Here is a 20,788-nt window from a genome sequence, read left to right as displayed (position 1 = left end):
CGATGAATGATAAGGAGAGTGGAATTACCCATATTTATGGGCCCATACAAAGATCATTTCCCTTTAAAAATTCACGTGGACATTTGTTCCCAGAAATCTGGGCCAGATTAGCAACTGCCAACTGGTATAAAATGTACTAAAAAACTGGAAATTACAAGAAACTGTATTTTTTACTACAATATAAAATATGTTTATTGTAACTTCTCGTAACGCATATTTTATAAGGTGTTAGAAATAAATTAGTAAAACATTTTTATTTTTGACAACTAAGTAAAAATAAATTAATAGTAAGTTGTGTAATTTTGGGATTGGATTAACAAATGTTATCTACCGCGAAAGTTATTATTATGAAAAAATATGCCAAGATTATGATATTTATATGAATCATGTAGACATTTGAATGGATTGTATAATATGTGATTATTTCATTTTAATCTTTTCGAATAGATACATCAATCTTACTCATTTATAAAATAATCATAATAGAAATATTCGGTAATAGGCTATTTTCACTTGGGGGGAATATATCGGATTTAACATACTCTAATCAGTGTTGAATGCAGTCAAAATGCGATCTCTCAGAAGAATGTGCGACAAAACGATTTATGATAGATGTGCGAATAGTGAAATAAGGAAGGAATGCAAAGCTGAGATAAGCATTATCGATAAAATAAAGAAAGGTGTGTTGAGATGGTTTGGACATGTAGAACGAATGAGTGAGGAAAGAACGGTAAAACAAATTTATGAGGCGAATGTAAGTGGAAAAAAGAGCAGAGGAAGACCGAGAAAAACATGGCACGATCAGGTATGCCAAATACTTGAAAGTGGTTAGGTTAGGAGTCGTTACAATCGGCGGGTATGTATGAGGAGATGCATGAACGTGGAAGAGGCGAAGAATGTTTGCAAAGACAGAGTGGTGTGGCGTTCTATTCTCTCTGCCTACCCCTACGGGGAAGCGGCGTTATGGTTAGTTAGTTAGTTAGTTTTTTAATCAGTGTTTCCCAACGTGGGGCGTACGCTCGACTGGAGGGCAATTTGAATGTCTTGGGGGGGGAGTTAATGCGAAAATCATTAATATTTGTTACATTATTGTCGAAAAATGCATTTTCCAAATTAGTACCCCACATAAAAACTCTTTGCAGCTCACATCAAACCCAAGGATCGCACTTATTTTCTTTCGAGTAGCAATGCAATATAATATACTCCCTTAAAGCACCCTTGAGGTAGTATTTTACGAAAATGGCGCTTTATAAATTATTCAAAATGATATTTATTAGTGCACTCGTATATACATATTGTTTATTTAAGAAAATTAAATAATTTTAATATATTGTGTTTGCGCATTTTTTATTTGAAGCAATTTTTTATTCAGAATATTTTAAGGTCAATAAAAATTTCATATGGGGGGGTGGGGGTGGAGATTTTCGAAACGTTGATATGTGGCATGGACCATATACTATCTTTTTTTAAATTAAAATATAAATAGTATTTTTTATAAACACCCGATATAAAGCATTATAAAATATCTCAAGATACAATATTTTTTATGTTTAAAGTAAAAAAAAACACATTTTTACGTTTAAAACATATAATTGGTTGAAACAATGTAGTTTTATTACATAATTATGCTATTTTAACTACTACTAATAAATAAATATTTTTTATATACGTTTTCGTACAAAATATATAAGGTTCCTTCATGTACTTTAAGGTATAAAAAAGGTCTTAAATATTAAATGCCGCATGGTATAAATAGGGTTAGGAAACCCTGCTGTAAATGGTATAAAATATTTTTGTAAATTCTGTCTGTATATTTTTTTAATTTACTGGCAAAGCATCCCATTTTGGGTGATACCTGATCTGTCTGTATTTATAAACATAAGAAATCTTGATAATATCCTTTACCATTTTCAAATGCAAAATTCGCTTATCGAAATAAAGCATTATGTTTTAACAACACATTGCATAATTACGTGTGTGTCAAAGTACTCACAGGAGTCAGTAACAGGATAATTCAACTCCGCGGTATCATCATTATTTCTTAATAGGGGTTACAAGTTCTTAATAGGGGTTACAAGCTTAGCTATTTTGAATCCAGATATTAAAACAACTCTTTTTGTCATACTTATTGACGTTACGAATTGTTTGTTTTTTTACATTAAAATGTAAATACCAAGTATTTTTTTTATATACACTCGATATATAACATTATAAAATGTTTCAAGATACAATATTTTTTTATGTTTAAAGAACAAAAAGCCATTATTATGTTTAAACCTTTAATTGCTTGAAACAATTGACTTTTATTACATAATTATATTAATTTCACTACTACAAATAAATAAAAAAAAATTATCCACGTTTTGGTACTAAATATATTAGGTTCTTTAGTACCTACGAGGTATAAAAAAGGTCTTAAATTTAAAATGTCCTACCTTCTTATATGAGCGATGCATTGGGATACAGTATATTTCCTTAAGATGGTAAACTCTTTACAGATGTTTTTCATTATCAATACTCCAATACTTTTACCGAAAAACATTAAAATATACACCGTCAAGTTTTCAGTTCACCGGAAAAAAAATTGTGCTCTTGATAGTAGGTCATCTCACTATATAAACCATCTGATGGAGAGCGATCATGATAAGACTAAGCTGAAGTAAACAGGAGAGATGTGTCCTACTGTGTATGAGCAGAGTAAGCAAAATACATAATTATTTGCTCAGCACCAGGGCCGCCTTGTCCGTGTGTGTAATTATTCGCAGACAAGTGATTTATCATTAGATTACGCTTACTAACGTGTTATGTGTTTTCCGGGGATTTTCTGAGCTACCACTACTGAAAACAGTGAAAACAAACAAACAAACCGCCCGAAAAAGAGCACCAACCATGTTTACAGTTTGTGAGTGTGTAATTTTACTTTAAGAATGACGCCATCTGCCATCGAATTACCTCTCAACTAAACCAATAAAAGATTCCAAATCCAACTTTTCAATCATGTTTTCTAAGACATTTTGCTTCTGAATTATCGATTACGATTATTTAAAATATACAAACGGCATTTCCAACTTGCAAAATAGGGATCTTTAATTAAACTTTATATGACTTCCAAAAAAATATGCATGTATAGATCCAATTCGTATTGTTTTTATTTTCTTCATTATTTTAATTTTTAAAAACAAGTAATTTTGGACAGAGGCGTTATTTTTCGCGCTTCTCGCGACGGCTCTGGCTAGCACGATACGAGATATGAGCAGAAAATATGAGATAGTGTCGAAAAAACCTAATATACGAGTTCATAATATAGTCTATTGTTATTATTATGATCCTACTATGCATTCGATAATTAATATATATTGGAAATCGTATCATAGAACATTAGTCATCGTCAACAGTAAGTGTTATGCTTCTATCAGGACCAGCAAACGGCTTTATAAAATCCACATTTACGAAATCACTTTCGATCATTTAGATTTTGTATGTGCATTAACAAACTTGCATATGGTATTTAAATAACATTCATCTCGAGTTCTAAAACAGAATATAATCTTATAAACATGTAGGTAAGTGAATTTAGAAAAATTATATCTGGTGGTGTCAAAAGGCTGCGTAATGGGAGGGCATATATTACGCCGAGGGATGTGAAGGAGGCGAGGAGTGTATGTCAGGACAGAAGAATGTGGCCTCCCATCCTTTCTGCCTACCCCTGCGGGGAAATGCCGTAATGGTAGTAGTAGTAGTATATCTGATAAACTTGTTATTTTTATTTTGTTCAACAATAGAATCGTAACTTCAATGGTATGTTAATTCTATCTTACCTTTACTTTAGAGGCTCTAAAGTAAAAAAATCAAGAGGCTCACATTTGGATTTTCAGTAAAAATTTTAAGTCGATTTGGTTGACACCAATACTGAGTTATGTCTATAATATACATTTTTAATGAAAAAACCCACTCGCCGTTAAGTTGTAAGAGTCTCTTAGGAAAAAAATGGAAGAGGCACGGAAAGTATGTAAAAAATATACAGAAAAACATCCATGTCACAAATCCTTCTTGGATTCTTTTGAGACTGGCGGGAATCAAACTGGACGCCAATTTGCAGTCAAGCATCTACTCAACTAAACGCGTACAAGGTATTAGTTTATTTTAAACTTATTTAGAATATATCGTAATATAATAGAATAAAAAATTGCATCAAATTAGTTTTGCACCAAAATTTTTATGAGCGCTCTATAACGATATATAGCAGGTGTTAATATTAACGAATTCGTAGAAAGGAATATCTTAATAGAATTGTTTCCACACAACTTAGATCGCTAAATAAATTGCTTTGGGTGCATTGGCACTAACGTAGTTTAGTAATTTAGCTCGAAACCATGTCTACAGGCTTCGCAAACAGGCAATTTATTTATTTGCCTATTTGCTACAAATCTTTTTAATTAAGAACTAGAGCCATGAAGGTATAAAAGAAAGGATCGATGGAATTCTCACTCGCACACACGGAAGGCACAGAGAACTACATCAAGCCTTTCTTATGCATTTTTAATTTTTTATATTATTTACGGCTAATGCCTTAAACAATATTAAACTCATATTGATAAAACGGGCACAAATGTGCAACAACACTGGCGGCAGCCGCTTGACGGATATCATCTTTACAAATAATAATATTTTCTGGAAATCTTTTTTTGGACCTTAAAAATCAATGGAATAAATTGTAAAGGTCCAAATAAAGATTTCTATCACTCAAAAACTTTTTTTTTTATTTAGCAAAAACGTTATTCAAAAACAAAATTAGACGATTAATTTTGCGCCACCTCATATTCGTTTGTATACTGCAACTGTCTAGTTTACAAACGTCAAATATGATTGACGTACGACGCCATTTATAAAAATTATAACATCTTCCCATAGGGTGATACATTTTGCGCCATCCTGTATGTTGGCATTCGTATGCTGGGTGAAATGTTGACAGATGTGGATTTTTTATTTGTGATGATGCCATCTTTTGAGAATCCACTAGATGAAAAATCCAGAGGCTGAAAATTTTTATTTAATGTTGTCTTTCTTTTGTAGCAGACCCCCAAAAACTTTATTTTTTTGGGGGTCTATCTAATGTTGTATTACTGTGACGAGTATTATTATATTATTGTGCGCCCCTGTATAATAATAATTTTTACATATTTTAATATTTATTATAAACTTTATTGATCCATAACGCCTTTCTTATAAATAGAATGTTCTATCAAATAGAACAATTTCTCGTACAATACACAATTATAGATACATATTATAATATATAATTTCTCGGTATTTGCCAACAGTGGATTGGTACAAATACGTATCATATTTAATTATTTTATTTCAGAGGTTTCGTCTTTATTCTGGCATTCGTAATACTGCTTGATAACAATTTCTAACTAACTAACCATCACGCCGCTTCTTCGCAGGGGAAGGCAGTGAGAATAGAATGCCACACCAATCTGTCTTTGCAAACAATCTTCCCCTCTTCTACATTCATGCATCTCCTTATACACATATACCTGCTTATTATTCCGACTTTACTGTTTTAAGTATTTGACATACCTGAAAATACAAAGTTTCCCTCTGCTTCTTTTACCAACCGCATTAACCTCAAATTTTCAGTTCAGAATTTGTGAGAAACAAAGACATATTATGTGAGAAATACGAGTATGGCAACAACCTATATCAACAATCTATATTCGCAAAAGGGTAGTACAGTAACCCCCCTATAACGTTGAGAAAGGAACTGCGTTATTGGATCCCTCCAACTGCGTTATTGGATCCCTCTAACGTTCCCACGTTATAGAGGTTTGATGTTTTTAAATTGTATTTCAATTTTAATGACTGATTTCAGTCATTTCCGCTGGTTAAAATGTAAAAATATATTTTATATGTAATATTAAACCCCTCTAACTTTCCCTCCGATAACGCGGTACCTATATCAGCATTGAATCATAAAAATTTCAAATAATATTTTATACAATACTACAGTAGTAAAATCGTTTTTTTTAGTAATAGATTAGGTATATTATATTTTACTAATCCGTAAAAAAAATCGTGTAGATATATGGGCATATATGTACATAATATAAATCTTTTAGTTGAAATTTTTACATAGTGACGTAATATGTACATTCAATGAAATTATTTTTATTATTTATTCGTATGAATGTATTAACATGATATTATATAAACGTGTCATTGTTTGAAGGGAATTAAAAGATATATTGTGTTCCGTATCAATAATACGGAGTATGTACAATTTTATACATAGATAATAATAACAAAATTCCCACATTGTTTAGCAACAAAATGATTCAAAGACAATTATGACAGCATACAAAATTACTGCGAAATGGTATTAACGATAAATCGGAAAAAAATACTAAGGTTTGTCGATGTCATAATCATCATCATGTATAATATTGAATTAAATGTATAATATTGAATTAAATCCTGTCCGCCTCCGTAGTGTAATGGTCAGCACGCTCGGCTACCGTTCTGGAGGTCCCGGGTTCGATTCCCAAGGGGGGTAAAATAAATAGAAGTGATTTTTTCACTGTCATATTTTTTCAATATTATCCTGGACTGGTACCTGAAGCGGAGGGCTGATCACCTTTCCTTCATGTGTAAAAACGATCAAGATAACACTGCGTTTATATGACGCAGTGCCCTATGCACCATTGGGGTGCGGATAAGGGTTTTATTATTATTTTATTAAATCCTAATAAAAGACGTCGGATTAAATTAAAAAAATTAATTACCTTGTCGAATTGTCCTCGAAAATCACTTTAACCGTTAGATTTTTTATACTTTCCTTACCCTTGTCTGCATCCAATGCTGCATAGGGCACTGCATCGTACTGACGCAGTCTTGACCGTCACTTATATAAAGCTAAGGTGATCTCTCCCGCTCTTCAGAGATCAGTCCAGGGTAATATAAAATAAATATTACAGTTTAAAATCACTAATATTTCCCCCCCCCCCCTTTGGGAACTGAACCCGAGACCTCTAACACGGTAGCTTAACGCGCTAAACAACCCGAAAAGCTTTCATTTGAGAGGCTTGTCTGTAGGTAAGATAGTGAGGATAGGGAAGGTAGATGTGAAAAATACATCAGAAACACCCAGAAAAATAGAAATTAAATCTTTCTATTTTATAATGATTTTCTTTTCAATTTTGAGTGGGATCTACGATTTACACTATCAGATAAGAACATTATGAATTCCATAATTTCTGGAAAAGTATTTAGTATTGATTAATAAAAATGATTTTTGCTCTATTTTTATCATTATCATAATGATATGATAGCCGACTTAGAACATCGCAACACAATAAAGGATAATCCAATTCAAAGTTTTTTAATAAAATCAAAATAACAGGTGATCACACTGATTGTTAAGCTAATAAAAATCTATGAATTAATTTTTAAATCAAACAGATTTTTTGAGTCTACCAAGTTGAATTTTACTAAAAATACATGAAAATAAATATTGTGACAATTGTTTCGCCTAGTTATGGCATTTTCAAATGAATCTTTGAAACATTCGTTTGAAAATGCAAAACTGTGTTTGATTTAAAAATTAATTCATAAATTAATATGGAGTACTACAAATTAAACGCCAAATCAATAAAGACTGATAAAAATCATCACTTTGACCATACAACATAATTTAATCTTTAAAAATAAATTCAGGGAAAAAATAAGGGTTATATTTAAATGGATATACTTATGGGGTATTATGTGAGAGAATTAAAGCATTTTTAGAGTATCAACTCCAATCAGAATCAAACAAATATAGTGTGTTTTTTTAGAGGTATAAAAATTAAAATTTTATGGTGACACCCGGTGTGTGGCATGTTGCGCCATCTTATTGAAACCACAGCTCCGTCATTTCAATGCCATTCAACTGAGGTCCGAAGAAGTCAGAAATCATGGTTCTGTAGCGCTCTCCATTGACCGTAACATTCTGGCCGGCAACATCTTGAAAAAAAATGTGGGTCAATGATTCCACCTACCCATAAAGCACTCCAACAGTGACTTTTAATTGATTTAAAGGCGTCTCGACTAAGGCTTCTAGGTTTTATCCACTCCGAATTCAGCAATCCTGCTTATTGACATATCCATTTGACCAAAAATATGTATCTTTGGTGATCAAAATTTTGCGTTAAAAAACGAGGATCAAGCTGTATATTGTTTTCGGCCCATTCACCGAACCTATGACGTGCATAATTGTCATTCAGTCTATTCATGGTAAATCGGCAAAACGTACCGACTACAAATCAACTGTCAACTGGTAAATTGACAGTCTGTAGAAACAATGTTGCCAGTTTAAAAACCAAACCTCAAAAAACACCCAATACATATATTTGTTTGGAAACAATAGTTAAATAAAAATAGGTACTTAAATTTCTTTTGTACTTGTACAGAGCTGTTTGCCGTCATAAAATTTTCACAAGGCTGACGTCTATTGAGAAAAACTCGTATTATATCACAATACTCGGAAAAGTGTGTTTTATCGTACCAATCTACAAAATATTATTCGAGTACTAATTAGTACTTGAATAATACTTATCAGATTTACTATGTAATATCATACAGTATTTGTTAATATGTATTGTGAGATATATTCTCATATTTTTGCATTTTATAAATGTCTTTTTACTACATTATGTGAGGAATATCGTTTTAATTTGGAATCAACAACAAATAAAAAGTAACAAGAGGTGAATATAGTTTTTTTAACGATCAAGTGGTCAAAAAAACCAAAATTAAGGCCTAGCAAGTCGCAACTTAATTTTCTCTAAATCCAGGCAACATTTTACCGTGTTTTTTTTAAAACACCGTTTTCGCATTGAAAAAGTAACTTTTTCGAAATAATTATATGGCTTTGAAAATAAAAGAGTTATTGAAAGGTAAGGTATTAAAAAATATATATATAGGATTTAAAAATATTTTCTATAAATATTCAAAAAACAAAAAATATCCAATATACATTATTTGAAAAATCGAGCGTGAACAGATATGTGACCTCTCTGGTGGTCTCTGGTGAAATAAAGTCTCTGCTTGCGAATATCCCCTTAATAGCAGGAACAATACCGTATTTAACAGGATACAACCCCCTGTGACTTGCTGAAAAAGAGACGGATATATAAACGTTTATAATTTATAGGGGCATATAATTTTTCGCTCCCTTTTAAGTAAGTGCATGAGAAATCGTACCTAGTGAATCTGTAGTAGGTCCGACACTGGGGGGGAATGGCATTTTTCAGTCAAAAATAAAATAATTAGTTTTTAGCACCTTGAACCGCAGCTATGGTTATATTATTTTTTGACATCTCAACATAGATGAAGAAGAACATGGGCAGTATAAAATAAGTCTGGGGATTTACGGGACTTACGACGGTGATATGCTAGTTAAAGTGATCACAGTGATTACACACGTGTAACATTCACCAATTCTACCCACGATTGACAATACTCTAATTCTTGATAATACTCTAATTCTTGGAAGTTCTATATATATATATATATATATATATATATATATATATATATATATATATATATATATATATATATATATATATATATATATATATATATATATATATATATATATATATATATATATATATATATATATATATAATATATATATATATATATATAGACACTTGAATCACTATAATTTTTACCAGAGATCTTTTAGTGAGATGAAGAAGCTTTTGTTTTATTAAGCAGAAACTCTTTTATATATTCTTCCATACTCTCTTATATTTTCTCTTTTATTTTTTATCCTTCCATAATTCTATAATTTTATCCTTCTATAATTTTCTTATCCTTCCATATTCTCCTTCATCTATGTTGAGATGTCAAAAAAAAGATAAATAACTCCTTTAATTGGAGACAATCCTAATTTGTGAACAAGACTTAGGATACACTCAAAATGTTGTTATGGTTAAAATTGGTAATGTTATGGTTGGTAATTTAGTAGGTAGGTATTGCATTCATGGGGTGAAAATTAAGCTCTGTTTACGTGTTCAAGGCGTTGTATAATATTAATATGTACGTTTAAAACATTCACTAAGGCTAAACACTTTAATTTTTATTTACATTTTCATACTGCATGCTGCATTGCATCAAAATTTTCTGCTTATAGCATTATGGCAAAAACTTTTATTTAAAAACGATAATTAGTGTATTTTTTTCCTATACACATATTGTCTAATTAATTTTGGGAGTGTTTTTTACTGTATTACTTTTTCCGTTTTCAAAGTGATATGTTTTAATATGTCGTAATAATAATCTACACGAAGTCAATCTTAAAATATCGCGATAAATAAAGTTGAAAATCGTTTCGCCATGAATTTATTGAAAATTAATATCAATCATATGTCAGTCTAGTGTAATAATTTAATATTTTTAGATTTATGTAATATTTTACGAAGTATCTTGGGGGAAACCAGTTAATTTACGGGGCTTTCGACTTGTCATTGGCTCGCTTAAGTGATCACTTTATACGCTTACACAAGTTGACCATTATTGAATGTATTTCTTTCCTGGATTTTCAGTCTTCTTTTTCTTTTATATGGTGTATTTGAAAAACTGATTATGTTCAATAATTGTAATTCCAAAACATTACGTAATTACTTAAACCAGACAACGACAGACCTCCATGTTCCTTTCATATGAAGGAATCATTCGTTTCTGTTTCAGTCATGTATATCTTGGTATATAATATATCATCATATTTTAAGGAATTGTATAATATAATATATACAAAAGATCGGGCGTGAACTGACATGTGACCTCTTCGGTGAAATGAATTCTGTTTTTGTGAATATCCTCTTAACACGACAGCTTTTTGTCCTAGCATATTTTTCAAATATGAACTTAGATTATTTGTATATTTTTCATATCTTTCCCGATTCCACCATTTCTTTGAGGATGAACTTCTGTATTTTTCCAGACGCGGTTTTTGGAAAGTCCTCAACAATCTTTAGGATTTTTGGTATTTTAAAGTGAGAAATATTCCCTTTGCAAAAGTTCTCCAACTCTTTACTTTCAATTTTCTTGTCGCTTCGTAACTTAACGCATGCGCATATTTCCTCACCAAGCCGATCATCTTTCACCCCGAACACCTGAAAATTTATAAGCATAAATATATTATAAATACACAAGGAATTCTAGGTATTATCTTATGATATTATCTAGGTATTACTAGGTACGTCCCATTTTTGAAAGGGAGAGACTTAAATTGGAAACAGAATGTACAAAAGAGGGTATTCAGTTGGCAAAAATTGATAAGGCAATGGAACATAAGGATCTATCAGATTTGGTGGTGTCTTATTTGAAAAATGTGACAAGACGAATAAGACAAATAAATGAGCTGTGAGACGGATCTTGATTGATGGATATAAATTAAATATGTATGCCATAAATCTTTAGTGCATTATTATTTGCCTATTGGCAAGGAAATTTCCAAGGCAATTATCAAATATGAAAAAAAAAAGTACATGTGCTTCTAAAATGTCTGGATGTGTGTTGAGAAAGTCTTCTATCTCTTTGGGAAACACGTTCTCTCCTCCTCTGATAATCATGTCTTTAAGCCTCCCGACCACCCTGCCGTAGCCATCTTCTTGGAGAATGAATTGATCTCTGAAAGCATTTATTGCATTTTAAGTTTTTTTTTTAAATCAGTCACTTTTCAATCCAATACATTTCTAAGACCGCGGCTAAGATACGAGCGGCGAGCGTCAAACCGCAAGCGGTAGAGTCGTACAGCGGTAATCTCAAGTTTTTGTTTGCACTTAAGGCCCTACATACGTTAAATAGCAACTTTAATTTCTATAAACCTAGGTAACTTTGACGCATTTGATTTTTTTTCGTAAAACATAGTTTTCGGATTGAAAAAATAAGTTTTTTTTGGAAATAAACATATAATTTTAAAAAGAAAAGAGTTATTGAAAGGTACGGAGAAGATTGGAACATTGTAAATGGGGTTGATAAACGCGAAAACACCGTAAAAATATGAAGTATCCCAATTTACAAATAATGAATAAATGGATAAAAAATTACCCTGTTTTCATCCATTTGTCTGGCCCAATCATTTCTTGTGTCTTTTCTCGATCTCCCCAATATCCCAACATGGTGCAGTAGCCTCGAATACACAGCTCTCCCGGAACACCATAAGGCACCACTTTACCGTTAGAATCGACAACCTAAAAAAATTAAATAATTGCAATTATTATATTTTTATTTCGATTTTATTCACAAAAATTTTAAACGTCGGTATTTGAATAAACTATTACGTTTTTATTTTAAAGATAAAGACTTTTGTTTTGAGTAAACACATTCCATACTATTTTCGTAGATCAATGTAGCCCATTATTAAAAATGGGAATCATGTTCTGAGTCCACGACATTAATGACGGGACCACAAACAATTCTGTTATATTGTGGCTTATCGGTTTACCTGAACCTCAGTATGTTCTTGTACGTGACCAACAGTTTGTGTAACTTGTTCTTCAGTTTCTTCAAACAATGACTGGAACGATACTGCAGAATTTTCCGTCATTCCAAATACTGACTGGAAAAGAAAATATAAGGTTATCTTTACGACCATAGTAAATTCTGAATTTAATCTAAAGAAAACGTCGCATGTATACGTATATGTAGTAATATTAGAATTAGAGGATGGATTTTTCTATATTTTTAATGATCCAATACATTAAATTACTTAGGACCAAGCTTTCATTTATTTTTAACCGCAAGGTTACAGGGTTATACAGTTTTTCTATGAAGTGGGAAAGTTGATATCCGTCTAGTGGATGCCACCGGTGTTGAAACATATTTGTGCCCATTTTATCAATCTGTTTGTTTACAATTGTCAAATACCATATGATTGACGTAAAACGCCATTTGCAAAAATATAACATCTTCCGTTAGGGTGATTAATTTTGCGCCACACTGTATTTGTCTATATTTCAATAAAATAATAAAAAGATACCTTTATTTTGGACACTCCAATGGAATTTTTTATTTGATTGAAAAGTTTTGGGGAGCACGGAGCTCCACCAGTTATAGCGAGTTCTGGAGAATTCATTGAAACTCCCATCTGTTGTTTTTTACTTAATAAATCCACATACATTGTCGGAGTTCCAGTTAATATTGTACACCTAAAAAAATATTAAATTATGCTTATGATGACAGATTTAAAGACATAAGGAATGAGGTGGAAGCAAGGGGTCAGGAAGAAAATGAAGACTTAGATGAAGTTTTATCTCCAACAGTGAATGAACACGGATTGAAGAAAAATGTGAAGAATGAATAATTTATGATATATATTATTAGATTAAAACCAATATTTTTAGCTTTTCCACTTTATTTTTATTTGACCAGCGACCGGGTTTCGTCGTTACCGACATCATCAGACTGGACCAGTCTGATGATGTCGGTAACGACGAAACCCGATCGCTGGTCAAATAAAAATAAAGTGGAAAAGCTAAAAATATTGGTTTTAATCTAATAATATATTAAAAATGCAATTCCATCACGAAGTGTCAGTGGATAATATAAATCTATTGAATAATTTATGATAAAATCACACCTCAAAATACACACTGGAAATCATTTGACCAATCTAAGGAAGTATTTTATAATATAATGATATTTTATTTATTTATTTAAACTTCATGTATGGAAATAATTACATTTAGAGGGTAGATAGTACCTACTTGAACAAAAAAAAATACAAATTGATGAAAATAAGGAAGGTAAAGGCAAAAATGAGTTTGAGGAAGGAGGTAGAGGTATTCATTACTTACTTCTGTTTTATGCTAGCCTTGACAGACTCCTCAGGACTGTAGCCCGTGGAAGGAAGAACAATGGTAGCTCCATGTTGTAAACTAGCCAATATCACTATTACCAGCCCAAAAGCATGAAACAATGGAACCTGATACAACAAATACTAGATTATCATCACGAGGATAAAATGAGTCATTTGTAAAGACAAATTATAAAAAGACTTGACTCTAATTAATTTATTTTGACAAACCTGAGTACATATAGAATGATGCTTCTGCGAAAGCTCGTTTCTCTTCCCGACGAGATAACTGTTGTTAATATAGTTGAAATGGGAGCACAATGCAGCTTTTGGTTTCCCTAAAAATATTTTTTTTTTATTATTTACAAAAATACTTATTTCATACTATTTCTGTGAGCCTAAGCGGCTCATTATTAGAAATAGGTATCAAATCGTGGTAGATTGGGGTCGAACAGTGAAACTCTGACTCAAGAGTCTGCGACACTAACCACGGACCACAACCCGACACAATTTAATATCACCTTAGACTGGTTTTGACTTGATTTTCCACTGTAATATTTATTCAATATTACCCTGGACTGGTACCTGAAGCGGAGGGCTGATCACCTTTCCTTCATGTGTAAAAACGATCAAGATAACACTGCGTTATATGACGCAGTGCCCTATGCACCATTTGGGTACGGGTAAGGGTTTTATTATTTAATTATTAGACTGGTACAAGAAGCGCACGGCTGATCACCTTGCCTTCGTGAAATTAACGATTAAGATAACACTGCGTCGCTACAATGCAGTGCCCTATACACCACAAGTGCGGATAAGGGTTAAAACAAAAAAAAAAAACAAAATATCGCATTACACTTTGATATCTCAACATACATGAAGAAGTATTCGGAAGTATGGGTATTACAGGGCTCGTCATAGGCTCGTCAAGTGATCACTTTACACACGTGTAACATTCACCATTCTATCCGCGATTGACAACCACACTACTGATTTTTTCGGAACTCCTACATATATCGTGATTCACATGACGCATTAGTGCGAATTCACTGGAGCCATCTATGGTTGGTTTGAGAAAACTTTTATGCAGTGGAGGCCTTTGTATTGAAATATTATAAACAGAATGCTTTAATTTGTTCGCAAACGAAATATTTTTGTCAACTCATTCTTTTTCTTTATACGACATGTAAAAAAGTTTGATTTTAATATTGTACCTGTGGTTCCCGACGTAAACTGTATGTTGCATCCATCGTCAGGTTGAATGGAGTTTTGAAGGTGAGCTATTCCTTGAATAGATGCTGGAGTAGCCATAGAAATCAATTCCGAATAAGTAAAAGTTCCTCTGCAAGATATTGAAAGAAATGTCAAATCATCGATAAAAAAAAGTAAATTTGAAACAATAAATGGGTGTATTAAATCAGCGTTCGTTAAGTCGCAACTTAATTTTCTCTAAATCCAGGCAACACTTTACATATTTTTTTTTTTCTTAAAATACTGTTTTTGCATTGAAAAATTAATTTTTATTTGAAATAATTACATGGTTTCGAAAAAAAATATTTTTCTCTAAATTCACGTAACATTTAACGTGATAGATTTTTTTTATAAAACACCATTTTTGCATTGAAAAATTAGTTTTTCTTCGAAATAATTATATGGTTTTGAAAGGAAAAGATAATTTTATGGTATTGAAAGGTGAGGAGTCAAAAAATTATAAATTCCGTATATACGAGTATATGTTTTCTAAAAAAAAAATATCCATAAATCGGGCTGAAGAGACATGTGACCTCTCCGGTGGTCTCCGGTGGAATGAATGCTGAGCCCTAATTGACAATTTGTTTAAAAATATATATATATATATCAAACCACTCACGGGAGTTTCTGATCATCCAGAATGACCAGAGACTTGAAATCAGGAAGGTTCGGACTATGAAGTTCTTCGGGACTGCTCTTCCTCAGTTCTGGCATGATCCCCATCATCATGTCGTAATACTGCTGCTTCTTGAAGCTACTCGGCATCACCAAGCACCTCACACCAACCTTCTTCAGGCAATAGTCCAGTTCTCTTTGGGTATAGGCTGGATTGATGGCAACCTGGGAAATGCCGAATAGAAGATTTACATCGTTTCAAGAACTTGATACACATATATATAGGGAAAATCATGAAATACGCAAAAAAATGGAAACATTTATTTGTTAACTATATATGTGTGTCGGTGTTCATGTAAATACATATACTCGTACATATTCATTTAAAAATCCAAAAACATAATTAACATTTTTTGCAGACACCCACCAAGCCTTGTGTGTCTTGTCTGCGGAGTTCTGAATGAAATGGGTGAGAAAAGAACGGTATAATAAATTTATGTGCGGGTTTATAAACGAATGTAATTGAAAAAAACGAGCAGAGGACGACCGAGAAAAACTTAATGGCATGATCAGGTATGTCAATCACTTGAGAGTGGTCAGATTAATCAAATTATTGATATTTGTAATTTTTTCTCTCCAGACGGTTTAAATGACACTTCATCAAAATTGTTAGAGTTATCTTAATCGTAAATTATGCCTTAATTACCAGAGCAACATAAATTTTAAATGTAAACATTATTTAGAATATTAAGTTCGGTACATTTAAAAATATATATAATAAATACCATGATGAGTCCAGCTCTAGCGGCAGCCATCATGGTGACAAGCCACCGTGCAGAGTTGGGACCACACAGTCCTAGACGGTCCCCAGGACGTAGTCCAATTTGCACCAGACCCGCTGCCAAACGATCTGCCTGTAAATGAACATTTTAAACCAAATAAAAGTAGAACAGACAACAATTATTAAAATAATATTATAAAAAATATCAACATTATCAACACAAACCTTTTTTGAAAAATTCCCAGTACTAAGGATGGCATATATCCACAAAATACATCAATCTTACAACTTCTTAAAGAAAACTCTCTCAAAACCAAAAACAAACATATCCCAAAGATATAAAAATAATTTTAAAATACCCGAATGCAACACAAAACAGTACCATCAAAATTACGTATAAGGAATAAAAAAAATGAACAGCCTCCCTTTAGAAATTAAAAATATAAAAGACAAAAAAAAATAAAAAGATACGAACACTACAAACATATACAGACTATACATCTATACAATAGAAAACTAAACATGATAACTACATCCCTCGTGCCGCATAAATATATAAGTTTTCCTGTAATATACTATTTTTTTTAATGTATTACGATGGTAATTTTTAGATGATATTTTTTTGAGGAATAATCTGAAGCAGCTGTTTATTACACCTATTTTTTATACTTATTGTCTAATTTATATAATTTACAGTCGATTTTCTAATTTCAACAAGCAATTTGATCTGAAAGTGATTTCATCAAACATGCAGAAAAGACTATTATATGAATCCGATGTAAACACCAATATTTTTGAACGTTGGATTTTAAAATCAAAGAAAGGTATACAAATCAAAATCGTCTATTTTTCTAAACAACCTTCTAAAACTGGCTTTGTCTCTGAGATATTAACTTATTTTCCAAGGTACCTGTTCTAGGACTTGCGCGAAGGTAAGATTCTGCCCCATCTGGCAGTCCACGAGACACTGGCGCTGTGGCCAGATGTCTGCAGCGCGTTGGAGAGTCTCCCCGATAGTCCGATAGATCAAGGGCTGCTGGCCCAGCTGGTGATGATAGCTCACTCCGGAGCTGCTGGCACCCGATGTCAAGCCTCGTCTTCCCCACACACATGCACTGTCAAAGGAAATTGCCACGTTACCTCATGACCGATTGACTTATGCCATGTGGAATGTTAACTTCGTGGTCCCGTGGTAAGTGTCGCGGACTCTTAAGCTAGAGTTTCTGGGTTAGAACTTACTCTACCACAATCGGAAACCTATTTCCATGTTTTTTTTCATGTAACGCGGTGGAACGGCGTTCTGGCATCTTTTTTCACAGATTATATAATTTTTTAATTAAAAATAAAATTTAAAATGATAAAATAATATGGTATTTAATTATTTAAATTAAATACTATATTTTAAAATGATATTTGAATACATATTTTTTTAGTAAAAACTTGACATGAAGTGAGTTCCGTTGTTTATTTCTAATAATGATCCGCTTAGGCTTACAAAAATTTATATGAAACATTAAAATGATATAATTTAGTATCCGGTTTTTCAGTTACATAGTTATAAAAACGTTCATTTCAATAAACACCAAGTAATACATAAATTAATTAGCATATAAGTGTTAAATGTTATAGTATTATACTGAAAAAATACAAAAATTAAAGAGAGTCATGAGATTTTAAATGTGGATGGTCTTGCGAATTGTAAGAAGTATTACCGTCAAGCTGCTTTCCCTTAAGAGTAAGCAGAGAGAATAGACAGCCAAACTACTCAACGTTATGTTTTTGCTTCGATTCCTCTATGTACATTAATACATCTCCTCATATATGAACGATGATTTTTTCGACTTCTGATTTGTTAAATTCCAATTATGTAGTGTACTTCATAATGCCATGTCTTTTTCGGCATTTATCAGCTTCCAGTTACATTCCTACATTCCAGTTACAGCTACATTCCTTTCATAAATCCCTTTCCCCGTTAATTGAATACGAAAATAGGTAAAACATTTTAAATCACAATTGGTCCCGGGGGAAGATTTATCATTTTTTTCAGAATCTAGAAAGTAGACACTTTAAAACTTGTGTGATAATTCATTTATGTTTTATATCAATACGCAGTACTAAGTTTAATTTCTCAGTATAAAAAGTGTAAGTTCAATATCATCAAGGTTCATTATAATTCGTTGACAAATATGTAATTCCTTAGTTTTACTGACATTCACAGTAATATTATACATTTATGATAAAATTACCTATTGACGATAGCATTAACATAACATGCATTTAAATATGTTGTGCATATTAATTTATCACGTGTTTGTTAACTGTCCCAATTAGAGGAGTACAATTACAAAAGTGATTATAGTATTATTGTATTAAATCTATTTTAACTACGTTACAACCGACTTTCTTTACTTAAATAAATAATAATAGAATACGATCAACATTTAGGAAAAAAAACTTAATGTACAAATGGTCAAAACTGTATGATAAGATGCTAAAAATATTGAAGAATTAACGAATCGGACAAAATTTAAATACAAAAAAGGTTTCAATTATTGTAAAAGTATTATATCATTTATTTTCAAAAATGTAATCGCTTATAATTATAAAAAAAAATTGTAGTTGCATATAATATGTATTTGGTTATGGGATATAAAAAAATATTCTTTAATGTAAATTATAAAACTTTAATATCAACGAACATAAGGAAATAATAAAATAAAAACAAAGTAATAAATCAAATGACAAATAATGACAAACATTTTTAAAAAATCGTTAAATATTTCGATCAATTTTTGGTTTAATATTTTCGTGCATTTATTGAACATTATTTTCAAAATCTAAAGACTGAAACAATCAATATTCACTTTTTCACATGAATATCTGTGGTTTTCAGGATAATTTTGAGCCAAACATTATTCTGTACATACTTACTCATGGTCCTTTTTTACGATTTGTCACCTTAACTCCTATTACGTATTCTATATATAATATAATTTTATTTTAAAATTTTATCCAAATCAATATTTAACATTCTTTACGACGACCGATTATATAAAAATTATCAATAGTAATTTGGTATCAATATATCATCATATCGATGAGTTTTCAGAAAACGAACATTTTATTTTGATTCGGCAAAAAAGTTTAACATGGTATTAAAAAAAACGTAAAGTTGTCGTGTTTAATTTACTATTGTAAAATTGATTGCTTATCTATTGTACTGAAAAAAAAAATTCACAATAAAGAAAATGTTAAAAAAATGTTACAAAAAATAACTACCGACATTATCTATATCGATTGTACTTTAAAGATTTTTTTAAACAAATATACTGACCTTCTACGCCTTGATGAAAACAGCCCTCGAAGAATTTTTGATACTGAAGCCATCATCGATATGTTATTCCATAAAATTTAATACTTAATTTCAAAGTTTTCTTTAAATTAAACACGCACTTCTTTCGATCTTTAAACACGATTATTTATTAGATTTAGATCACGAACTTAATTTTATTTAATACTGGACCTTCATGAACAACATTGAAAAACAAAACAATATTATGTTGTTTCGATGTATTCCCAGAAGTCACATACTTAGGTTAATAGTGTTTATAAACACATATAATTAAGAAACACACATTCAGTTTGTTAAAAAAATCATTTCGGTTTTAGAGGCAAATTGTAAAATGTCTCTATTACATATGAATTTTATCTTGAATGATTACATATAAAATATTTTATTTTGCTTCAGTATGACTGTGCGCTACACAACTGATAACCAGCTGATAGCAGCATTGTTAGAGTACTGAAGTTTGTAATTATGAACGTACATTAATTTACTAACCAGTTGATATAAAAATTATAACAGAAGTATTACAAACCACATAAGCATAGACTAGAAACAATTAACCTTCCCGATTTTACAATTTCTGAAATCAAATTATTGAAAACAAACATATTTTGACAGATGATAACTTATCGCATATAAACATAATACTCGTACATATATCAGCATTACATAATGATAAGAATTTGTAAAATTGTACTTTATTCAATTGAAATATATTTTTAGTAATACATATAGAAATTATCGCAGCATAAAAAAAAACAAAATCTACTCTTAAAAAATCCTTATCATTTGTTTGTATATGTGCATATAGTTTCCGGTAAAGACTGGAAGGAGGAACACCATATTGGTGAGAATTTTTCTCAGATCAATCATGCATCAGACGACGTGGTGTCGATTTGATAGTTTTTAAATTTTGCGCTCCAGATTTTTTGTTTAATATTTGGGA

At 31.3% G+C, this 20,788-nt stretch overlaps 1 protein-coding gene across 1 annotated transcript; it reads right to left on the bottom strand.

Annotated features, from left to right (window-relative positions):
• Positions 1-10,378: 10,378 nt before the first annotated feature.
• Positions 10,379-20,300, bottom strand: LOC148311645 (medium-chain acyl-CoA ligase ACSF2, mitochondrial-like). Its single transcript, XM_088256346.1, has 12 exons — positions 19,831-20,300; positions 17,407-17,611; positions 16,501-16,629; positions 15,720-15,940; positions 15,064-15,191; positions 14,081-14,187; positions 13,851-13,978; positions 13,034-13,202; positions 12,500-12,613; positions 12,103-12,245; positions 11,541-11,682; positions 10,379-11,165 (listed from the first exon to the last, which is right to left on the bottom strand). Exons 1-12 carry the CDS (start codon positions 19,884-19,886, stop codon positions 10,938-10,940), a joined length of 1,770 nt encoding a protein of 589 aa, XP_088112472.1. The 5' UTR covers positions 19,887-20,300; the 3' UTR covers positions 10,379-10,937.
• Between the last annotated feature and the right edge of the window lie 488 nt (positions 20,301-20,788).

Source organism: Brachycentrus maculatus, unplaced genomic scaffold, assembly GCF_059751285.1.
Source record: "Brachycentrus maculatus isolate JH-2025_06_01 unplaced genomic scaffold, ASM5975128v1 h1tg000060l, whole genome shotgun sequence".
NCBI lineage: Eukaryota > Metazoa > Arthropoda > Insecta > Trichoptera > Brachycentridae > Brachycentrus > Brachycentrus maculatus.
Note: the sequence above shows the minus strand (reverse complement) of the source record. Positions and strands in the feature narration are given on the sequence as shown.

What these genes read in the sequence shown, in the direction of transcription:
- LOC148311645 (XM_088256346.1), bottom strand. Translation starts at nt 19,886, where the DNA reads ATGATGGCTTCAGTATCAAAAATTCTTCGAGGGCTGTTTTCATCAAGG. An exon ending in CTAGAGCTGGACTCATCATG is followed by an intron (nt 15,941 to 16,500) that starts GTATTTATTATA and finishes GGCATTTCCCAG; the next exon opens with GTTGCCATCAATCCAGCCTA. An exon ending in CAGACATTTTAGAAGCACAT is followed by an intron (nt 11,166 to 11,540) that starts GTACTTTTTTTT and finishes ATAAATTTTCAG; the next exon opens with GTGTTCGGGGTGAAAGATGA.